The sequence below is a fragment of the Orcinus orca genome, chromosome 6, assembly GCF_937001465.1.
Source record: "Orcinus orca chromosome 6, mOrcOrc1.1, whole genome shotgun sequence".
Taxonomy (NCBI): Eukaryota; Metazoa; Chordata; class Mammalia; order Artiodactyla; family Delphinidae; genus Orcinus; species Orcinus orca.
In genome coordinates, this window is record NC_064564.1 from 113,385,623 (window position 1) to 113,409,073 (window position 23,451).

Below are 23,451 nucleotides of genomic sequence, written 5' to 3' on the forward strand. Positions count from 1 at the left end.
TGTAATAAAGACTGTGAAAATGGTCCACGTCAAAAAAATCTTTAAAAAAAAAAAAGATTTGCAGTTCTTTTTGCCTACAGCTATATACCACTAAGGGATGTATGATTAAATTACTGTTTCATTTCACTTGAAATAATTCTCCTGAGACTTCCCCGGTGGTACAGTGGTTAAGAATCCGCCTGCCAATGAAGGGGACACGGGTTCTATCCCTGGTTCAGGAAGATCCCATATGCCGCGGAGCAACTGAGCCTGTGTGCCACAACTACTGAGCCTGCACTCTAGAGCCCGTGAGCCACAACTACTGAAGCCCACGTGCCTAGAGCCCACGCTCCACAACAAGAGAAGCCACCACAATGAGAAGCCCACGCACTGCAAGGAAGAGTAGCCCCCACTCGCCACAACTAGAGAAAGCCCGAGAGCAGCAACGAAAACCCAACGCAGACAAAAGTAAATAAATAAGTTTATTTTTAAAAAAAGAAAGAAAGAAAGAAATCATTCTTACTGTTAAGCCACCAACTTGATAAACAGTTGGGTTCTTTGTTTCATTTTTGCTTTTGATTTTTAAGAGTTTTTTCCAACTGGATTTAATTTTATTTTATACTTACTGAAAACATTTACGTGATTCCAGAGTCAGAACTACAAAACAAGGTATATTTGGAGAAGTCTGGCTTTCTTCTCATTTGCGTCCACCCTGTTCTTGTCCTATCTGCCAGTGATTGTTTCTGTTAGCGTATTGGGTGTTGTATCTTTTCTTTAAAAACAAAAGCAGGGGGCTTCCCTGTGCAGCAGTGGTTAAAAATCCGCCTGCCAATGCAAGGGACGTGGGTTGGAGCCCTGGTCCGGGAAGATCCCACATGCCACAGAGCAACTAAGCCCATGCGCCACAACTACTGAGCCTGCGCTCTAGAGTCCATGTGCCACAACTACTGAGCCCACGTGCCACAACTACTGAAGCCTGCGCACCTAGAGCCTGTGCTCTGCAACAAGAGAAGCCACCGCAGTGAGAAGCCCGCGCACTGCAACAAAGAGTAGCCCCCGCTCACAGCATCTAGAGAAAGCCTGCGTGCAGCAGCAAAGACCCAACACAGCCAAAAATAAATAAATTTATTAAAAAACAAAAACAAAACAAATACATGGAATTTCCTGGTGGTCTAGTGGTTGGGACTCCACGCTTCCATCACAGGGGGCACAGGTTCAATCCCTGGTTAGTGAACTAAGATCCCACAAGCCAAAAAAAAAAAAAAAAGCATAAATATACATATATATGGTGTGTGTGTGTGTGTGTGTGTGTGTGTGTGTGTGTGTGTGTGTGTGTGTGTGTGTGTGTGTGTGTGTGTGTGTGTGTGTGTGTGTGTGTGTGTGTGTGTGTGTGTGTGTGTGTGTATCCCTTCCCAGATAAAAGATAACTTGCTATAGACACTGTTCTGGACCCTGCTTTTTTGCACTTAATTTATCTTGGAGATCACTGCTTTGAAACATGTAGTTTTCTTCATTTCTTTATGTAACTGCTTAGCACTCTGTTCCGTTGCAACCATAGTTTATGACTTTTTTTTAAGGTCTTTATCTTTTTTTTTTATAAATTTATTTTTTATTTTTATTTATTCTTGGCTGTGTTGGGTCTTTGTTGCTGCACGCGGGCTTTCTCTAGTTGCAGCGAGCAGGGGCTACTCTTTGTTGCAGTGTGTGGGCTTCTAATTGTGGTGGCTTCTGTTGTTGCAGAGCATGGGCTCTAGGTGCACGGGCTTCAGTAGTTGTGGCGCATGGACTTAGTTACTCCACAGCATGTGGGATCTTCCCAGACCAGGGCTTGAACCCGTGTCCCCTGTGTTGACAGGCGGATTCTTAACCACTGCGCCCCCAGGGAAGCCCTTATGACATTTTAAAAAATTATTTTATTTATTTATTTATTTATTTTTGCCTGTGTTGGGTCTTCGTTTCTGTGCGTGGGCTTTCTCTAGTTGCAGTGACCGGGGGCCCTTATGATATTTTTCTTTTTTTTTTTTTTGCGGTACGCGGGCCTCTCACTGTTGCGGCCTCTCCCGTTGCGGAGCACAGGCTCCGGACGTGCAGGCTCAGCGGCCATGGCTCACGGGCCCAGCCGCTCCGCGGCATGTGGGATCTTCCCGGACCGGGGCACAAACCCGTGTCCCCTGCATCGGCAGGCGGACTCTCAACCACTGCGCCACCAGGGAAGCCCCTTTATGACATTTTTGATGTAAGAATGCTTTGGGGTTTTTCCCCTCACTTAATCCACCTGGAATTTATTTGATGGTTGGTGGGAGATAAAGACCTTTATGCTGTAAAATATTCACACTATTTTACTACCACTTTCCCTCCTGATTTGTAAATATCTCTTATCACGCTAAATAGTATCCTAGGAGCTCTTTCTCAGTTTTGGTTTTTTTTAATTTTTATTTTATATTGGAGTAGAGTTGATTAACAATGTTGTGTTAGCTTCAGGTGTACAGCAAAGTGATTCAGTTATACATGTACATGTATCTATTCAGTATTTTTTTCTGTTTCCTTGATGTGTTTTTATTCTTATATCAGGATCATTATAATTTAATTGATATAGCTTTATAATACATTCTAATACCTAAAAGACAAAACTTATCATGAATATCCTGTAGAATTTTTTTGTTGCTGTTGTTTTACTATCTGGAACAAGTTGGTTTAATATAAGAATTCAGGGATTTCCCTGGTGGCGCAGTGGTTAAGAATCTGCCTGCTAATGCAGGGGACACAGGTTCGAGCCCTGGTCCGGGAAGATCCCACATTCTGTGGAGCAACTAAGCCAGTGTGCCACAACTACTGAGCCTGCGCTCTAGAGCCTGCGAGGCACAACTACTGAGCCCATGTGCCACAACTACTGAAGCCCACGCACCTAGAGCCTGTGCTCTGCAACAAGAGAAGCCACCGCAATGAGAAGCCACCGCAATGAGAAACCCGCGCACCGCAACAAAGAGTAGCCCCCGCTCACTGCAACTAGAGAAAGCCCGCACTCAGCACCAAAGACCCAACTCAGCCAAAATAAATTAAAAAAATAAAATAAGAATTCAACATTGTAAATCAGCTATACTCCAATAAAATTTAATTTTTAAAAAAATAAATGAAAAATAAAAATAAAATAAGAGGACTTCTCAGACAAAGGCAAATATATCACTAATATGTGAAATCTAAAAAATGATACAAATGAAGTCATTTACAAAAGCAGTAACAGACTCACAGACTTCAAAAACAAACTTATGGTTAGCAAAGGGGAAAGGTGGGGGGAGGGCTAAATTAGGAGTTTGGGATTAACATATACACACTACTATATATAAAATAGATAACCAACAAGGACCTACTGTATAACACAGGAAACTCTACTCAATATTCTGTAGTCACCTATATGGGAAAAGAATCTGAAAAAGAATGGATATATGTATATGTATAACCGAATCACTTTGCTGTACAACTGATGCTAACACAACATTGTAATTCAATATACTCTAATAGAAAATAAAAATTTTAAAAAGTGAAAAAAAGAGGACTTAATTCATGATGCATATATACCTGAAATTAATATAATATTGTATGTCAGTTATACTTCAGCCAAAAAATTTTTTTAATAAAAAATAAGAGATCAAAAAAAAAAAAAAAAAAATAAGAGATCTTGGTGTTTTAAGTATATGGCAAATATCGTAACATTTTACTGTTTCCACTGTTGCCTTATTTTTTGAGGTATAATTGACAACATGATGTTAGTTTCAGGTGTACAACCGTGATTCAGTATTTATAAACACTGCAAAGTGATCACAATAAGTCCAGTTATCTTCTGTCACCATAGAAACTAGGAAACATTTTGTTTTTCTTGTGATGAGAACTTTTAAGATTTACTCTCTTAGCACCTTTCAAATATACAACACAGTAGAGGCCTTGCTGATTTAACAGGCAAAACTATGAAACATGTTGATAGGACAGAACATAGAAAATGGTGCAGAGCTTCTCAATTCATTTTAAAATCCTGAGTGAAATTCTGACAAAATAGCACACTAAAAGAAATGTGCATGTTCGTTGGACTTGTATGTGAGCTCATTTATGAGCAGATGTTCTTAATAAAAGATAAAGAACTCAAATTTGTCAGTGACTCAAAGGAATAATGCACTATAACCAAAGAGGTGTCATTCTAAGAATAATGTAAAGCTGGTTCAGTTTTGATCTAGACTATTGCCACAAGCTTTTAAAAAATTATTCCAGGCTTCCCTGATGGCACAGTGGTTAAGAATCCGCCTGCCAATGTAGGGGACACAGGTTCGAGCCCTGGTCCAGGAAGATCCCACATGCCGTGGAGCAACTAAGCCCATGCGCCACAACTGCTGAGCGTGTGCTCTAGAGCCCGGGAGCCACAACTACTGAGCCCACGTGCCACAACTACTGAAGCCTGCGCGCCTAGAGCCCGTGCTCCACAACAAGAGAAGCCACTGCAATGAGAAGCCCGCGCACCGCAAGGAATATTAGCCCCCGCTCACTACTACTAGAGAAAGCCCGCACGCAGCAACGAAGACCCAGCGCAGCCAAAAAATAAATAGTTAAATGAAATAAAATAAAAAAAGAATTGGATACCATCTTAAAAAAAAAAAAAAGTTATTCCAGCCAGGGTTGGTGAGAGCATTGAAAAATCTCTCCGTTGATCCTGTGGATGTGATGGTAAATCGGTATTACCTTTAAGAGAACAGGAAAGCAGTAGGTATCAACGTGTTGAATGTGGGTACTCCACTGGCACAACTCCAGTTTAGAAATTTGTGAACTTGTGTGAGGTATGATTCAGCACCTCAGGTACCTAGGAAATAACCACTAAGCTCTGCCTCTGTCGCTGTGACAGAACGGCTTTCCCACAGCAGAGGAGCAAGCTGTGGCTGAGAGAGCGCTGCAGGAAATGCGGGACCTCCTTGTGAACTTGCAGCAGGAAATCGCCAGGGCCTGTGAGGACAGGAGGAGGCAGGATGAAGAGGAGGCCCAGGTACAGCGGCAAGAGTCACAGGTGCAGCAGGGGCCAGAGGTCCGTAAAGAGCCCCCAGCTTCCAGGCAGGGCCCAGGAGGGAAGCTGAATGAAGGTAGGTCTCGGTGTGGAAATGGTCCTTCAACTTGATGTGTAAAAGTTTCAGAATGGGAAAAGAAACAAGAACATGTTTTGAATATTATATTTAAGCTACAGGACAATTTACCAGAACTTTTAAATAATGTAAAATTCAGTACTTTCAGTGAATTAAATTTGGTTTTCGTTGATGTGAAACCTCACGTCACATTCCAGCATTTGCCGTGAGGACTTGAAATTCTGTATAATTCTAGTAGATGTATTATTCCAAATTGCTGATACTGAGTATTTTAAATAAGTATGTATAGAATATATGTTTATTGAATACATAAGAGCATCGATATAGCATAGTGGTTCAGAACGCTGCCTTTGGAGCCAGATCAGTGGGAATCTAGTTTTTGTACTTCCTGGCAACGTGACTTTCGCAAGTTACCTAACCTTTCCATGACTGTTTCCTTATCTGTAACATGAAGATAATAATAGAATCTACCTCATAGGATTATTATGACAGTGAAAGCAGTTAATACATGTATAAGGTGATTAGAACAGTACCTGGCTCATATTAAATGTTTAAGAAATTCTCCTATTATGAAAGCCTTTCTTTCATCCCTCAGACCTCCAGGTGAAGGTGCAAGATAGTACAATGCAGTGGTACCAGCAGCTGCAGGAGGCCTCCAGTCAGTGTGTGTTGGCCTTTGAGGGACTGAGCAACAGCAAAGACAGTCAGGTAGGAGGGGTGGGAGTTGGGAATTCTCTGGGCCACATGGTGCCGCCCACAGCCTCGTGTCCCAGAGGAATGTAGCTAGCGTGTCACATTCCCTAACCCTAAGGGCGTCTACTCAGCTCTTCAGAACACTGTCTGCCTTCTCACTGCTCTGTTCTGACAGGCCAAAAAGATCAAGATGGACCTCCAGAAGGCTGCCACCATTCCAGTGAGCCAGATCTCCACCATTGCAGGTTGGTCAGAGGAATTAAGAACACGGCCCTTCACTACATTGTACAAGTATTTTTTGAGATTCCAAATCCACTTATCTGTAAAGTTCTTATAAATAGAATGTGTTTCAACAAATGTTGACCGTTGGGTTAGGTATATAAGCTATATGCATATAGCTTACTCTCCTTTGTTTTCTTTCAACATGTAGAAGGAAATCATTATGTGTTTGTTGACACATTAAAAAAAATAAGCTATATATTAATAGTAAGTTACTGGGGACTTCCCTGGTGGTGCAGTGGTTAAGAATCTGCCCGCCAGGGGCTTCCCTGGTGGCGCAGTGGTTAAGAATCTGCCTGCCAATGCAGGGGACATGGGTTCGAGCCCTGGCCGGGGAAGATCCCACATGCCGCGGAGCAGCTAAGCCCGTGCGCCACAACTACTGAGCCTGCGCTCAAGAGCCCGCAAGCCACAACTACTGAGCACACGTGCCACAGCTACTGAAGCCTGCGTGCCTAGAGCCCATGCTCTGCAGCAAGAGAAGCCACCGCAATGAGAAGCCCTTGCACCGCAACGAAAAGTAGCCCCTGCTTGCCGCAACTAGAGAAAGCCTGCGTGCAGCAACGAAGACCCAACACAGCCAAAAATAAAAACAAACTAATTAATTTTAAAAAAAAGAATCCGCCTGCCAATGCAGGGGACACGGGTTTAATCCCTGGTCCAGGAAGTTCCCACATGCTGCAGAGTAACAAAGCCTGTGCGCCACAACTGCTGAGCCTGTGTGCTGCAACTACTGAAGCCCGCATGCCTAGAGCCCATGCTACACAAGAGAAGCCACCACAATGAGAAGCCTGTGCACTGCAACAAAGAGTAACCCCCACTCGCTGCAACTAAAGAAAGCCCGTGCGCAGCAATGAAGACCCTAGGCAGCCAAAAAGAAAAAAAAGTGAATTGTTTAGGAAGGCTCTTACCTAAAGTTAGAAGTTATTGCAGAAAGCACCCCTAAGAGAACCGAGGATGTGACTTGTATTCTTTGCTTTTTGTCCTACAACATTAGCTTCTCCAGACTCGAAGCCTGCTTGTCAACACTTGAGAATGCTTTCCTTTTCTCTCCAGAGACTGAGATTTAGAGAGGAAGAACCAGACAGGGGAAAGACCCCTTTTTCCTATTCTTTAGAAACAGAGGTTCATTTTCACAGAGCTCAGATGTGGAAGCCTCCACAGTACAGACTGTGCTGCCCAGTGGCTGGGGAGCACATGCAGCGGGCAAGCTGCTCTGACTTAGCCTGGGTCCCAGTTCCCTTGAGTAACTTGTTGCCCAGAAAGCATAAGCAGTTGCAGTTCCTGCCCTTGAGAGGCTACATGACAGAACTTCCACATCACGTGGCTGCCTGGAATTCCTTCTGGAACAGGGCAAGGTCAAATAAGTAAACACGTATCACTTTCTAGATTGAAAGTGCCATTTCCTTTGATAGCCAAGGCAACGGGGGCGAGGTTGACTGAACAGCCGTTCCACACCTTCGCTGCTCTCCTCAGGCTCATCCTCAGGTCTTTACCCCTCAGCTGACCGCAGGCAGCCCTGCCTCCTCCTTCATCAGGAAAATTTGAGACGCCAGGTGTGAGATCCTCAGATGCACCCCCTTCCACCGATACACAGCTGTATTTACCTCTTCGTCTCCTGCTTCAAAAGGTGCGCTACCCTTCCGGCCCACACTTAGCCTTCTGCCTAAGCCTTGAACGAGGCTCGGGAGCCTTATTCTTATCCCCTCCCATCTCCTTCAAGAGAGATCACTCCTGTTTTCTGCAAAATTACTCCCTTTTACAGGCTCCCTTCCCTTTAAACATGCCTGTCACTCACATTCTAAAATCTGTTTCTTTTGATTCTGTGTCTTCTCAGTATTTTCTAATTTTCTTGTTGCCTTTTGGTTAACTTATTTTTGGCTGCATTGGGTCTTCGTTGCTATGTGTAGGCTTTCTCTAGTTGCAGCAAGCTAGTCTTGGTTGCGGTGCATGGGCTTCTCATTGTGGTGGCTTCTCTTGTTGTAGAGCATGGGCTCTAGGCACGCGGGCTTCAGTAGTTGTGGCTCATGGGCTCAGTAGTTGCGGTGCACGGGCTTAGTTGCTCCACAGCATGTGGGATCTTCACGGACCAGGGCTCGAACCCATGTCCGCTGCATTGGCAGGCAGATTCTCAACCACTGCACTACCAGGGAAGTCCCCATGTTGCCTTTTGGTACCGTTGATTATTCCCTCCATCACCTCTACTCCTCTGGCTTCTGCAGCATCATTAATTTCCAGCTTCTCCTCCTCCCTCTCTTTCTCCTTTGTGGGTTCCTCAGTCTCCTGCCCCCACATCAGTGGTAAGTGTGTCCTCAGGGATGTGCTTCTACCCTGAAGTTCTTCTCATTCTAAAGAACCCCCATGGTGTCAGACTTGACCTCTGCACACATGACACTCAGATCGGTCTCTGGGTCATTCCTTTCCTTTGAGCTTCAGGTTCCCTCGCTCCAGCTAGCCGAGGGGCAGCTCTGCCTAGATGCCCCTCAGCTTTGTCAGGTTTAGAATGTTCCGATGTGAACTCATCATTTTCCTCTTGCCTGTCTTTTCTCCTGTTCGCTCTAAGTAATCAATAGCACCTTATCTACTCGGTCACCTTAGTTGAAACCTGCGAGTCATCCCCCTGACTGCTTCTTCTAGTTCATTCTCTATATCTGATTAGACTCTAGTTTTGCCATTCTTCATTTTCCTGCCTATTCCATAACTATGTCCCTTTGTCTCCATCATTATTGTAAGCACTTTAAGAGCTTACAGCCCAGTCAGACACAAACATTTTCTAGAGTTAGTGCCCAGTAAATGTTGAATGACTGAGAGAGAGGTGACCTAATTGCTGCCTCTTGAAAGGTGGGTGTCCATGAGTAGTTAGATTCGGAGCAGAATTTAAAGAAGGATATGGTGCCGTTGTGACATATGGGATGTGGGAGGCCATATCAGGCATAGGGTTGGGACCTGATTTTCCTAACTGGAGAGCCACGGGGAGAGGGGCTGGCTGGGGATTTGGCCAGTGGAGCCCTTTGAAACCGTCAGTCAAGGAATAGTAGGGTATGACTTAGCAGGAAGGTGAGCTGAGTAAATTTGTGTGGAAATGTACATATTTTAATATCTCAGTAAGGTTACAGTCTCTGTTTCTGTTTTTCTGGGATTATTAGCCTTGAGATTTCTGTGATATCTCATTACTTAATTCTTGGTTTCTTCCTGCTTCTCTTACTTCCTAAGAAATGTGCTGCTGCTCTCCCCCCCCCCCCGTTTTTGTTTTTTTTTTTTGTGGTACGCGGGCCTCTCACTGTTGTGGCCTTTCCCGCTGCGGAGCACAGGCTCCAGCCGCACAGGCTCAGCGGCCATGGCTCATGGGCCCAGCCACTCCGCGGCATGTGGGATCTTCCCGGACTGGGACACGAACCCGTGTCCCCTGCATCGGCAGGCGGACTCTCAACCACTGCGCCACCAGGGAAGCCCTCTCCCCTTTTTTAATGGAACTGAATCAGTGGTTTGGGGAGGATATTTCTGAGATTTTTAAATATTTCTTAAAGTGATTAGGAATTTGGCAGGGTATTTCTAAACTGGAGATGCTGTATTTGTTCAAACATTGATTTTAAATAATGGAAACTAATTCAGATCTGCTTAAGCAAAAAAAAAGAAAGAAAGAAAAGTAAAAAGAAAGGAAAGAAAAAGTGGGTGGGGTAGGGGGGTTTGTTCTAAAGATAAAGCAGTTTCGGGACTTCCCTGGTGGTCCAGTGGGTAAGACACTGTGCTCCCAATGCTGGGGGACTGGGTTCGATCCCTGGTTGGGGAACTAGATCCCGCATGTATGCCACAACTAAGAGTCTGCATGCTGAAACTAAGAAGTCCGCACGCCGTAACTAAAGAAAAGATCCTGTGTGCCACAAGGAAGATCCCATGTGCAGCAACTAAGACCCGACGCAGCCTAAATAGAGAGATAGATAGATAGCAGTTTCACAGAACCTATGGCAGGAATGGAGCTGGATCTCAGGAGCCAGAAATTTTAGGACCCTTTTCTGTCTCCTCTTGGCTTCCCTCTGTCCACCTCCATTCTAATTTTGTAGACTGCTGTTCTTTGGTCCACATAGCAGGGCCAGAGCCCCACTGCTTACATGTGTACATGTCACTGGAGTGGCCACTTCAAGGAATCGACTCTGTCAGCTGGCTGATCAGCTCAGTGTGACTAGTCCTAATCTAACTAGCCAGTGTGGAAGATGGGGCACACAGGATCTGTAATACAAACGTAGCTTCTGTGTTGCTGAGGATGGAGGAAGGCAGGTCGAAGAGAAGGGGGGAATCACTGTGAGTTGGGGAAGATCCTTTAGAAGGTTTTCCCTAGAGTTGCAAATGACTTCTCTAGGGACATCAGCCACACCCGTGGCATCTGTAACAATTCAACACCTATTTCTATACTACTGTTCATCTCTCGGCTGTGTCAGTTTCAGAATTAGTTGACTCTGCAAATAAGGAATTCCTTCGAAATAGTACCACGCTTTGTGTACTTTCTCATCCCCCACATCATGGATTTGATTGTCATACATTTTTCCGCATCTGTATTTTGGCTTTAGGCTTTGACCTTCTGTAGGGCTGCACAGCTGGGTTTGTATAGAGGATTTGTTACTGCGGTGGTGAAAAAAATAGATTGACTGCAGTTGTATCTTTTCCCTAACTTTGTCTTTCATACCCAGGCTCAAAGCTGAAGGAGATCTTTGACAAGATCCACAGCTTACTCTCTGGAAAACCCGTTCAGTCTGGTGGGCGCTCTGTGTCCGTCACACTTAACCCACAGGGCCTGGACTTTGTCCAGTACAAACTGGCAGAGAAATTTGTGGTGAGGAACCTTGTTGCCAAAGGTATGGGAAGAAGAGGCTGGTGCACAACCTTTAAACCTTTCTAGAGTATTAACTTAAAATCACCCCCTGTCTGTGCTCCCAGAAACAAGGGGAGGAGGAAGTGGCCTCCCATCATGAAGCAGCATTCCCCATCGCAGTCGTGGCGTCCGGAATCTGGGAGCTCCACCCCAGAGTGGGGGACCTCATCCTTGCTCATCTGCACAAGAAGTGTCCTTACTCTGTTCCTTTCTATCCAGCTTTCAAAGAGGGAATGGCTTTGGAAGATTATCGGAGGTGAAGTTGTTTTTCTCCTTACTCACTATCCCTAGAGTGATGAATGAAATAGAAATAGAACTGGGATTTGTTTCCTCTCCTCAGAACATCTCTTATGTACCTTGAACATTCTATCAGAGAATACAGTGTCTTTCAAACTGTCTTTGAAAGACTTACTGTCTTGCAAACTGGGTGGCTTTAGAACACTGGATTTAGAATCCAGGGGTCTTAGAATTTTATCCCTGCTTTGTCTTTTAATAGATTTGCAAAAATGGGGAAATCATTTAATCTCTTTAAACATTATTTTCATGATTTGTAAATGGGGGTAATGATATCCATTACCTCCTGGGAATTTACCTCTCAGGGTTTATATGATGCACAGATTTGATAATAGATGTGAGTAGCATGTAAAAATGTATTAATAATAATGCTAAATGTAGTAATAATATAGTTACTTTTAGCCATAAAAAGTAATTGGTCACCCTCACTTTGGCCTTGTCACATTGAATATTTTCTTCCCACATAGGATGCTTGGCTACAAAGTGACGGATTGCAGAGTAGAACAGCAAGACAGCTTTCTAAAACGCATGTCCGGGATGATCCGTCTCTACGCTGCCATCATCCAGCTCCGGTGGCCGTACGGAAACCGACAAGAGGTAGTAGAAGCGGCTTAGTATCGATAATGAGAGGTTGGACCAGAGTCCACGTTAGTGTATCTTACCTGCAGGAAATACTGACCTTTCAGAGAGGCAGTCCAGTCACATGATATGTTAAAGACTATTGCTGCTTCATAGGTACTCTTCAGAGAAGTTGATGTTGATTATTAGGAAACTTTTGGATCATCAGGGTCATTTGTTCAGAGACTAATTGGTGCCTTAGAGGCCATCTAGGTCACATACCTTACTTCACAGATGGACAGACGGAGGCTTAGCAAGCTGTAGTGATACACACTTGTCAATGACAGAGCCACGGCTGGGGGCCAGGGCTTTGACCTGCCAGCCCAGTTCTTTTTTCAAGGAATGGAGATTAGAGGGTTGGAGAAGTTGATGGACTTGGAAACCTAAAGAGAAAGGAATATAGGTTGATTGAATCCAAGAAGTTTTTATTGTGCACCTGCTATGTCCCAGGTTCTGTGCTAAAGATACCAAGAATAATAAATAAAATGTCTATGAGAGTAACTGTGGAATCCCTGAAACTGAAGCTGACAGCCCTGTGTTGCAGGGATGCTGTGAAGAATGTGTGGATACCAGTGTATGCAGTATTTAAAAACAGAGTTTGTTTGGCTTGTGTTGTTTCTGCCCTGTGGCAGCTGCTTAGGTTAGCTGATCTGGGGGTTCATGTCCTTTTGGTAATGGCTGGTTGATAATGGTGGAAATTTAGATCTCTGCATAAAATGAGATTAAACAGTGACTGACTCTCTCCTCCCAGATTCACCCTCATGGCTTAAATCATGGCTGGCGCTGGTTGGCACAGATCTTAAACATGGAGCCCCTGTCAGATGTGACAGCCACCCTCCTCTTTGATTTCTTGGAGGTACGTAATACAGCTATCACACGAGAGAGAGCCAGTGGTTGAAGCAGCCTTGGGCCACTGTGTGACGTGACTGGGAAAGGAATATAGAGATACAGACTAATGGGAATTTCCTGACAGTCCAGTGGTTACAACTCCGCGCTTTCACTGCGAAGGCGCAGGTTCAGTCCCTGGTCAGGGAACTAAGATCCCCCATGCCGCATAGCCAAAAAATTTAAAAAATACATAAATATATATACAACAAAAGATGTTCTTTTTACCTTTATCACTTAGGAAATTACAAGGATTTTAGGAGCTAAAAAAAAAAAGAAATAGAGACTTAACGGTGAACAGCATTAGCGTCCAGTATCATAAATTTTTTCCTGATCCCCAAGACAAAGCTAGCTTTTGATTTTTCTTCCCAGTGTACTTTCCTTCGCTGTGTGGTTGTCTTCTCGTTCTGAAGAACAGAAAACTGTACATCCCAGTACAAGTGAAAAGGAATTTGTTTTAGGGATATAGAAGTGACTCACTCCAGAATCAAGGGTAGGATGTGCGGTTGAATCTCATCAGGGCCTGGAACCAGGAACTGGAATGTCACCAGGTACCAAGGCAGCCTCCCCCTGGGACCACGTGGTCTTCCATGTCTGCTCTTCCTGCAGGTTGCCTCCTTCTTGCTCTATAAGCCAACTTTCTGAAGTTTTCTGTGCGTAGTGGAGAAGATGCCATCCTGGGCTATATCCCTCAGCCTCAGTGTGGTCACCCAGTGTAATGGGACTAATGTCCCACCATTGTGATTGCTGATTCCCAGGAGAGAAAATGTGATTAACCAGCTTGGGTCACAGATTACCAGTCTCGTCTAGGAGGCTCCGTATAGTCCTCTCTGCCCATTAGGGACCCCACTACAGGGAAAGGGTAGGGTTTCTGTGGAAAGGAGACAGTTCTTAAAGAATAAAGGCTTGGGGCACATGCCATAACAAATCTGGGACCATTTGGCCTATAACGCCAACAGTTTCTAGTCACCTTAAATCCCCTGAAGTCACCATATGGGAAGTATGTCAAACCTCTACAATCAATAGTAAGTTAAGGGTTTTTTTTGTTTGGTTGGTTTCTTTTGAATTTTATTTTATCTATTTTTTATATAGCAGGTTCTTATTAGTTATCCCTTTTATACATATAAGTGTATATATGTCAATCCCAATCTCCCAATTCATCCCACCACCACCACCCCCAGCCACTTGCCCCCCTTGGTGTCCATATGTTTGTTCTCTGTGTCTGTGTCTCCACTTCTGCCCTGCATATAGGTTCACCTGTACCGTTTTTCTAGATTCCACATATATGCGTCAATATACGATATCTGTTTTTCTCTTTCTGCCTTACTTCACTCTGTATGACAGTCTCTGGATCCATCCACGTCTCTACAAATGACCCAATTTCGTTCCTTTTTATGGCTGAGTAATATTCCATTGTATATATGTACCACATCTTCTTTATCCATTCATCTGTCAATGGGCATTTAGGTTGCTTCCATGACCTGGCTATTGTAAATAGTGCTGCAATGAACATTGGGTTGCATGTGTCTTTTTTTTTTTTTTTTTTTTCCCGTACGCGGGCCTCTCACTGTTGTGGCCTCTCCCATTGCGGAGCACAGGCTCCGGACGCACAGGCTCAGCGGCCATGGCTCATGGGCCTAGCTGCTCCACAGCATGTGGGATCTTCCCGGACCGGAGCACGAACCCGTGTCCCCTGCATCGGCAGGCGGACTCTCAACCACTGTGCCACCAGGGAAGCCCACATGTGTCTTTTTGAATTATGGTTTTCTCTGGGTATATGCCCAGTAGTGGGATTGCTGGGTCATATGGTAATTCTGTTTTTAGTTTTTTAAGGAACCTTCATACTGTTCTCCATAGTAGCTGTAGCAATTTACATTCCCACCAACAGTGCAAGAGGGTTCCTTTTTCTCCACACCCTCTCCAGCATTTGTTGTTTGTAGATTTTCTGATGATGCCCATTCTAACTGGTGTGAGGTGATACCTCATTGTAGTTTTGATTTGCATTTCTCTAATAATTAGTGATGTTGAGCAGCTTTTCATGTGCTTCTTGGCCATCTGCATGTCTTCTTTGGAGAAATGTCTATTTAGGTCTTCTGCCCATTTTTGGAGTGGGTTGTTTGTTTTTTTAATATTGAGCTGCATGAGCTGTTTATATCTTTTGGAGATTAATCCTTTGTCCATTGATTCGTTTGCAAATATTTTCTCCCATTCTGAGGGTTGTCTTTTCATCTTGTTTGTAGTTTTCTTTGCTTTGCAAAAGCTTTTAAGTTTCACTGGGTTCCATTTGTTTATTTTTGTTTTTATTTCTGTTACTCTAGGAGGTGGATCAAAAAAGATCTTGCTGTGATTTATGTCAAAGAGTGTTCTTCCTATGTTTTCCTTTAAGAGTTTTATAGTGTCTGGTCTTACAATTAGGTCTTGAATCCATTTTGAGTTTATTTTTGTGTATGGTGTTAGGGAGTGTTCTCATTTCCTTCTTTTACATGTAGCTGTCCAGTTTTCCCAGCACCACTTATTGAAGAGACTATCTTTTCTCCATTGCATATCCTTGCCTCCTTTGTCATAGATTAGTTGACCATAGGTACGTGGATTTATCTCTGGGCTTTCTATCCTGTTGCATAGAATCAATAGTAAGTTAAGTTTGATTCACGTTTTCTGAAACACCTGGCTACCTGGCAGTCTGGTTAAATGGAGGTATTACCGTATATGAGAAATGCTTCAGAAGAAAGCTGGATTTTAATTCCCTTGCTTAGCTGGCTAAGTGGCATCGTGGTTGAAATTCTTGATAGGCACAAAAGGCAAAGGTCTGATTGTCCTTTATGGATCTCTCATATGAGTGTGAATTTTCATTCTCTGCTCTGACAGTGCCCACCTTCCCCTCTAGGTGTGTGGGAATGCCCTCATGAAGCAGTACCAGGTCCAGTTCTGGAAGATGATACTTCTCATCAAAGAGGACTACTTCCCCAGGTATTAGACTTGTTGGGTAGACACCAGGGGATTTGGTAGGTGAAAACTTGTGACGTCAGATACTGTGGCTGCTGTTACATGCTGTTTCTGACTCAGTTAAGCACCTGTGTTAAGTGTAACATCTGCTCCCATCCATCTTCTCTTTGTTATTTGAATAAACGCTTCTGAAGTCTCTCTTAAATATTGTTGACTAAATAAAAAAATACAAATTAGGAAGATCTTGGATTCAGATACCTGACATTTTTTAAACTCTCTTCTTTTCTAAACTCCCCCAGATAATCTGGGATGGTGATTACATGCAGTCATGAATGAAACCAAGGAGGCAAACTCCCTCAGTAAATCAGTTGGTGAAACTGATTGGTCAGCCAGTTTGCTTGACTCTGTTGTGGCTTTAACCTTCAAGGACCCTGCTCATTCCTCTCAACTCACTGGCCTTTCAAAGTGGGGAAAGGCATTGGCAGCACCCATCCCACCTGATCACAAAGACCTTGGAAAGGAACAGTGCTCTCTTTTCCTTTATCCACTTATTTGAAAAAAATAAGGGGACTTCCCTGGCGGTCCAGTGGTTAAGACTCCATGCTTCCACTGCAGGGGGCATGAAAAAAGAAAAAAGAAAAGAAAAGAAAAAAATGTTGAGACCATTTAGTAGAGCGACAGCATGCAGTCTAGAAGACATGTCTGTGAGTCATTTGATCTGCCTCTTCCTCCAGATCAGCAGGTCTCTTAACTCCTCCAAAAGATAAGTGTGAGTCATAGGTGTGACTCACCTGTCTTCTTTCTCTCCCTGTAGGATTGAAGCCATCACCAGCTCAGGACAGATGGGTTCCTTCATACGCCTCAAGCAGTTCTTGGAGGTAAGATGCCCTTAGACCAGCACATCCCAGACAGTTGTCGGCCTCCAGTGCACCTGTGTCTGACATGTCTTGCACATCCAGACTCTGACTGTGGTCTCTTCCTCTTGATTTCTCCCAACCCTACTGTTTTGTCCATCCACCCCTCTTCACCTTAAGGGCTGCTATTTCATCGTCTTCCTACGCGTCATTGTCCATACTGCCCGTGGGGAAAAGCTCTCCTAAGAGATGAATAAAATATATGTAGTGAATCTTATCTCACTGATACACTTTTTGCATGTTGGCCAAGGTTCTTTTCTCAGTCTCAGGTCTAGGGAACAGGTATGTGTGGTCACTTTTCTCCACGAAAACAGACTACAGTTTGAGCCAGACTCCTCTCCTTTTTCCAAGTGCCAAAAAACTTTACGTTTTGGTATGTCTGCCAAGACAGCCAACTGACTTCCAGTTTCCAGTAGCCCAGTTGGGGAAATTGCAGTAGTGAAAGGTGAGGCCAGGCTGTGGGAGATGAGAGTGGGACAGACATTAACAATACCCTGGCATTTGTCCTCCACTGCAATTCATGCAGAAGGAGAAGTCTTATAGACAACCTTTTTTTCTTTTTTCAATTAATTTTTATTGGAGTATAGTTGATTTACAATGTTGTGTTAGTTTCTGCTGTATAGCACAGTGAATCAGTTATGCATAAACATATATCCACTCTCTTTTAGATTCTTTTCCCATATACGTCATTGCAGAGTATTGAGTAGTTTCCTGTGCTATACAGTAGGTTCTTATTAGTTATCTGTTTTATATAGAGTAGTGTGTATATGTCAGTCCCAATCACCCAATTTATCCCTCCCCCCACCCCATAACCATAAGTTTGTTTTCTACATCTGTGACTCTATTTCTGTTTTGTAAAGAAGTTCATTTGTACTATTTTTTTTAGATTCCATATATAAGCGATATTATATGATATTTGTCTTTCTCTGACTTACTTCAGTCAGTATGACGGTCTCAAGTCCATCCACATTGCTGCAAATGGCATGGCATTATTTTGGGTTTTTTATGGCTGAGTAATATTCCATTGTATATATATGTACTATATCCATAGGACTTACTTCCACTTGCTGTCCCTCAAAGTTTCTTCCAAACTTTAAGTGTTGGAAGCAGTGTTATCAGAGAATCATTCTGTTTTCCTTGTCTTTCCCTGACCAGAAATGTTTGCAGCGCAAGGAGATTCCTGTCCCCAAGGGCTTTCTGACTTCCTCCTTCTGGCGTTCCTGATGTTACTCCATCGCCCACCATCACCATTTTGTTGCAAAGGGACAATAATAAAGCAACTGAAGACAGCTGTATTTGGGAGAAGTCATGTCAATATGTGTTTTGTGTACTTGCACCTTGTCACTAGGAGAGCAGATTTTCATGGGTCACAGATCTAAGAGGTCCTTTAGTAGGTGTGATGACTCCTTAAAGGGGTCCGCATGGCAGAGTAAGCAGAATTGGCCTTTCTCATTTTTGCAAAAAATTTGAAAAAAAAATTATGAGAAGAGTTTAGCACTTGATCTCACCCTTGATTTCCTTTGTCTCTAGTATCTTTCAGAAGGTAGGTTAATACCTTGACCATTTCACTCTGAGCTGAAGTGGCTTTCACTCCACCACCACACCCCAGCCCCTCCCCCCATGCTGACCCCATTCAGAATAATTCCCAGGAGGAGCAAAGACTCAAGGTCACCTTTAAAGTAGCAGTTAATAGATGAGGCCCAAACCCTCACATGCAGGACTGGGTTATGTTTGTTTTGCCTTAGTCAGCTTGTGAAGTAATTATAAATTCAGAAGAAATGCCTGGTGTAGACATGGGCTAAGTCAGTCCCAGACTGCATCGGAGGTAGCTTAGTGTCTGGGATTAGGACTGTTAACACATGTTATATTGAACCAGGAAACACTGTTTGTCTTCTTGCTTTGGAATTTGGTTCCTGGATGAGTCGGCATGCGTGAACCAAACTTTGTTTTTCAATTTGAGTTAAGATGGGCTGAGGTGGAGCTTGCAACATTGTACATGCGCTGAGCATCCGTAAGCAATGAGTCAGGGGTTTAATAAAGATTTGGGGAAGAATTGAGAACTGCCTTATAATTTTTTTACATGTTCTGAGTAATGAATGATGATAGATTTGCCTGACTAAAGCCACTACAAAAATCCAGAGTCTGGCTGTTCAGATAAGAGTTGAGATTTGCTTTATGGAAAGACTCATTCTCTTGGATCTATTCCTCTGTGGTAAATGTTGTATGTGGGGTTGTGTTTCTTGTGGAGGATTCTCTGGTAATCTTGAGTCGCTCGAAGCGACCCATTCTGTGAATTATTGACCGTAGTGCCAAAAGATAAGTAATAAAGCTTGATTTTTAAAAACCCCTTGCTGGTATCTAGTCTGTTCAGTATGATCAACTTCCTGTAACTGGAGCTGTGTAAATCATAAGGGGCATGGTGGTGCCCGAGTCTAGGTATAGAGTGGTGTGTTTTTCTCTTTTTTGTCTTCTTGACCTTCACCTTGGAAAAACTGATTTTTTTTCTGTCATTTCTTTTGTGGAATTATGTACCAATAACTGACCCTGTTTTATCTACCAGATGGGAAAGAATTAAAGTCTTTTGTTGTGGACACAATGGAATGAACACTGGGGAAGGAGTCTAGAGACTTGGGTTCAATTCACTTTTTTTTTTTTTTCCACATCTTTAATGGAATATAAATGCTTTACAATGTTGTGTTTCTGCTGTACAGTAAAGTGAATCAGCTGTATGTACACATATATCCCATATCTCCTCCCTCGTGAGCCTCCCTCCTGCCCTCCCTATCCCATCCCTCTAGGTCGTCACAAAGCATCGAGTTGATCTCCTTGTGCTATGCAGCAGCTTCCCACTAGCCATCCATTTCACATTTGGTAGTGTATATATGTCAGTGCTACTCTCTTACTTCATCCCAGCTTCCCCTTCCCCCCCGTGCCCTCAAGTCCATTCTCTACGTCTGCGTCTTTATTCCTGCCCTGCCACTAGGTTCATCAGTACCGCTTTTTTAAATTCCATATATATGTGTTAGCATACAGTATTTGTTTTTCTCTTTCTGACTTACTTTACTCTGTATGACAGATTCTAGGTCCATCCACCTCACTACAAATAACTCAGTTTTTTTCCTTTTTATGGCTGAATAATATTCCATTGTATATATGTGCTACATCTTCTTTATCCATTCATCTGTTGGTGGACATTTAGGTTGCTTCCATGTCCTGGCTTTTGTAAATAGTGCTGCAGTGAACACTGTGGTACATGACTCTTTAAATTATGGTTTTCTCAGGGTATATGCCCAGTAGTGGGATTGCTGGGTCATATGGTAGTTCTATTTTAGGGTTTTTTTTTGTTTTTTTTTTGCAGTATGTGGGCCTCTCACTGTTGTGGCCTCTCCCATTGCGGAGCACAGGCTCTGGACACGCAGGCTCAGCAGCCATGGCTCACGGGCCCATCCGTTCCACGGCATGTGGGATCCTCCCGGACCGGGGCACGAACCCGTGTCCCCTGCATCGGCAGGCAGACTCTCAACCACTGCACCACCAGGGAAGCCCCTATTTTAGTTTTTTAAGGAAACTCCATACTGTTCTCCATAGTGGCTGTATCAATTTACATTCCCACCAACAGTGCAGGAATGTTCCCTTTTCTCCACACCCTCTCCAGCATTTATTCCTAGAGTTTTTGAGTTGGCCATTCTGTCTGGTGTGAGATGATATCTCATTGTAGTTTTGATTTGCATTTCTCTAATGATTAATGATGTTGAGCATTCATTCTTTCATGTGTTTGTTGGCAGTCTGTATATCTTCTTTGGAGAAATGTCTGTTTAGGTCTTCTGCCCATTTTTGGATTGGGTTTTTGTTGTTGTTGTTATTGAGCTGCATGAGCTGCTTGTAAATTTTGGAGATTAATCCTTTGTCAGTTGCTTCATTTGCAAATATTTTCTCCCATTTTGAAGGTTGTCTTTTGGTCTTGTTTATGGTTTCCTTTGCTGTGCAAAAGCTTTGAAGTTTCATTAGGTCCCATTTGTTTATTTTTGTTTTTATTTCCATTTCTCTAGGAGGTGGGTCAAAAAGGATCTTGCTGTGATTTATGTCATAGAGTGTTCTGCCTATGTTTCCCTCTAAGAGTTTTATAGTGTCTGGCCTTTACATTTAGGTCTTTAATCCATTTTGAGTTTATTTTTGTGTATGGTGTTAAGGAGTGTTCTAATTTCATTCTTTTACATGTAGCTGTCCATTTTTCCCAGCACCACTTATTGAAGAGGCTGTCTTTTTTCCATTGTATTTTCTTGCCTCCTTTGTCAAAGATAAGGTGACCATATATGCGTGGGTTTATCTCTGGGCTTTCTGTCCTGTTCCATTGATCTATATTTCTGTTTTTGTGCCAGTACTGTATTGTCTTGATTACTATAGCTTTGTAATATAGTCTGAAGTCAGAGCCTGATTCCTCCAGCTCCATTTTTCTTTCTTAAGATTGCTTTGGCTATTCAGGGTCTTTTGTGTTTCCATACAGATTGTAAAATTTCTTGTTCTAGTTCTGTGAAAAATGCCATTGGTAATTTGATAGGATTTGCATTGAACCTGTAGATTGCTTTGGGTAGTATAGTCATTTTCACAATATTGATTCTTCTAATCCAGGAGCATAGTATATGTCTCTATCTGTTTATGTTATCTTTGATTTCTTTCATCAGTGTTTTATAGTTTCTAAGTACAGGTCTTTTGCCTCCTTAGGTAGGTTTATTCCTAGATATTTTATTCTTTTTGTTGTGATGGTAAATGGGATTGTTTCCTTAATTTCTCTTTCTGATCTTTCGTTGTTAGTGTATAGGAATGCCAGAGATTTCTGTGCATTAGTTTTGTATCCTGCAACCTTACCAAATTCATCGATTAGTTATAGTAGTTTTCAGGTGGCATCTTTCAGATTTTCAATTCACTTTTAGGTTTGTGACCTTGAGTGGGTCATCCACTCTCTGAACCTCAGTATCCCCACCTGCAAACACAAGAATTGGACCAGTCACCAGATGAGTAGTTTTCAAATTGTGCTCAGTAGCGGTGCCTTAGGGCAGAGCTTCCCTGCTGTGTGTCATAGCATACTGATCTCTGTAGCCCATGGGGCCCGTGGCCGTTTGCACTTCCTCTCTCTACCTGTGCTTTACAAATGGCATTTTCTGTGCATCATGATGGAACAACTTGGGAAGCACTGGGTGCTTGGGTGTTGAGTGGATGGGGCTCAGCTGTATAGTCAGTCAGCATATGGAGGCTTTGTGCAAATTTTTGAAAGGCTTCCCTTCCTACTACTGCCATCTGCTGGAAAGCTGTTCTATTAATAACTACGAAAATGGAACCAGGAGGTGAGCAGTGCCTCTTACTGGAGTTAAGCAGCTCACATTTGCACAGCCTTTAATAGGACTAATGGGCCTGCATGGAATGCTGGGATTCTCTCTGCCACAGCACTTTTGCTTTATGTACTGTATATATTGGAGTTCTTTGTAACATTATATATGGGAAAGTTCTGCCAAAAATGAAATATATAAAAAAATCACTGGACAAGATGATCTCTAAGGTCTCCTCCACTTTGAATTTGTACCACTCCATAGCAGACACCTCTTACAATATTTGAATCTTCTTTCTCTAGACATGTTTAACAGTCTTGCACGTGTCATTTAAAGCTTGGTATTCCTATTGGGTTCTTGATGGTAAACCAAGAAAGGAGAGCATCACAGAGGCCAGGTTTTCAATACTCACTGATAGCGTTGCCTCCAGAGGTAGAGATTGCCGGCCGATAGCAGTGACTCCTGGTGGATGGTAGCGTCAGATTTCTAAGAGTAGAATACCAAGGACTGCATTTGCCTTTAAATTCAAGCGCTCACTTGCCTACTTGCCTCCTTTCAAGTTTGACCTCATTTCTTAGGCTGAGTGCCCATATTTTTGTCTTATCATGGTCCTACATCATTTATTTATTTATTTATTTATTTATTTATTTATTTATTTATTTATTTATTTTGGCTGCGTTGGGTCTTCGTTGCTGCGCGTGGGCTTTCTGTAGTTGCAACGAACGGGGGCTACTCTTTGTTGTCATGAGTGGGCTTCTCACTGCGGTGGCTTCTCTTGTTATAGAGTATGGGCATCAGTAGTTGTGGCTCACAGGCTCTAGAGCGCAGGCTCAGTAGTTGTGGCGCATGGGCTTAGTTGCTCCGCAGCATGTGTGATCTTCTCAGACCAGGGCTCGAACCCGTGTCCCCTGCATTGACAGGCGGATTCTCAACCACTGCGCCACCAGGGAAATCCTGTTCTACATCATTTTAAAGCAAATTTGATGATGAATTGGAAGTTCCAATGGGAGAGAAACCCAACACATCCCTTGGATAGAAGAATGGAGTTGTTCTGGAGGTTTCCCATCCACGTGCTGGGAGCTTTCCCCCACTTCTCAAGCTTCCTGTGGTGATAGCAGTGACGTAATTAAGTTTGAATGTCTTCTATCTCAGTGCCAGGAAAAAAGAGCTCCAGAGCTTCCCACAGGTGCCTTATCAGGCTTGGCCATTCACTTCCCTTTTCTCTGTGCCATTAATGAATCCCTGATATTAGGTCCTGTGGACCTGCAGAAACCAGATGAAAGCTATGGTCTCCCAGCTATGTGATGGATTTCCAGAAACACCCATTAGAGAGGAATTTATAATATCATCTAGTTTACAGCCAGGCTCCATTTATTTTAAATATCAATCTACACAGATGATGTAGTCAAGAAACATTTTTCTTTTAGCTCCTTCACTAAATGTAGTACATGATGCTGGATTGGAACCTGGTCCAGGAAAAAGAAGATCATTCTGTGTGTTTGTCTTGTAAAGGATGTTGGGACAATTAGCAAAACTTG

At 43.1% G+C, this 23,451-nt stretch overlaps 1 protein-coding gene and 1 long non-coding RNA gene across 2 annotated transcripts in view; both read left to right on the forward strand.

Annotated features, from left to right (window-relative positions):
- The window catches only part of GLE1 (GLE1 RNA export mediator), a 44,047-nt gene extending 25,111 nt beyond the window's left edge, over positions 1-18,936 (forward strand). Inside the window, exons 7-16 of the mRNA XM_004269137.4 lie at positions 4,865-5,096; positions 5,692-5,804; positions 5,965-6,034; positions 10,754-10,896; positions 11,001-11,191; positions 11,697-11,826; positions 12,599-12,703; positions 15,617-15,699; positions 16,490-16,553; positions 17,745-18,936. Coding sequence (XP_004269185.1) covers positions 4,865-5,096; positions 5,692-5,804; positions 5,965-6,034; positions 10,754-10,896; positions 11,001-11,191; positions 11,697-11,826; positions 12,599-12,703; positions 15,617-15,699; positions 16,490-16,553; positions 17,745-17,813 — 1,200 coding nt within the window. The 3' untranslated portion in view covers positions 17,814-18,936. The remainder of the gene's footprint in view (positions 1-4,864; positions 5,097-5,691; positions 5,805-5,964; positions 6,035-10,753; positions 10,897-11,000; positions 11,192-11,696; positions 11,827-12,598; positions 12,704-15,616; positions 15,700-16,489; positions 16,554-17,744) is intronic.
- LOC125964877 (uncharacterized) lies at positions 6,041-9,307 on the forward strand. The gene is made up of 2 exons (XR_007478193.1): positions 6,041-6,275; positions 8,219-9,307. It is a non-coding gene; the product is annotated as an uncharacterized LOC125964877 (long non-coding RNA).
- Positions 18,937-23,451: the final 4,515 nt, after the last annotated feature.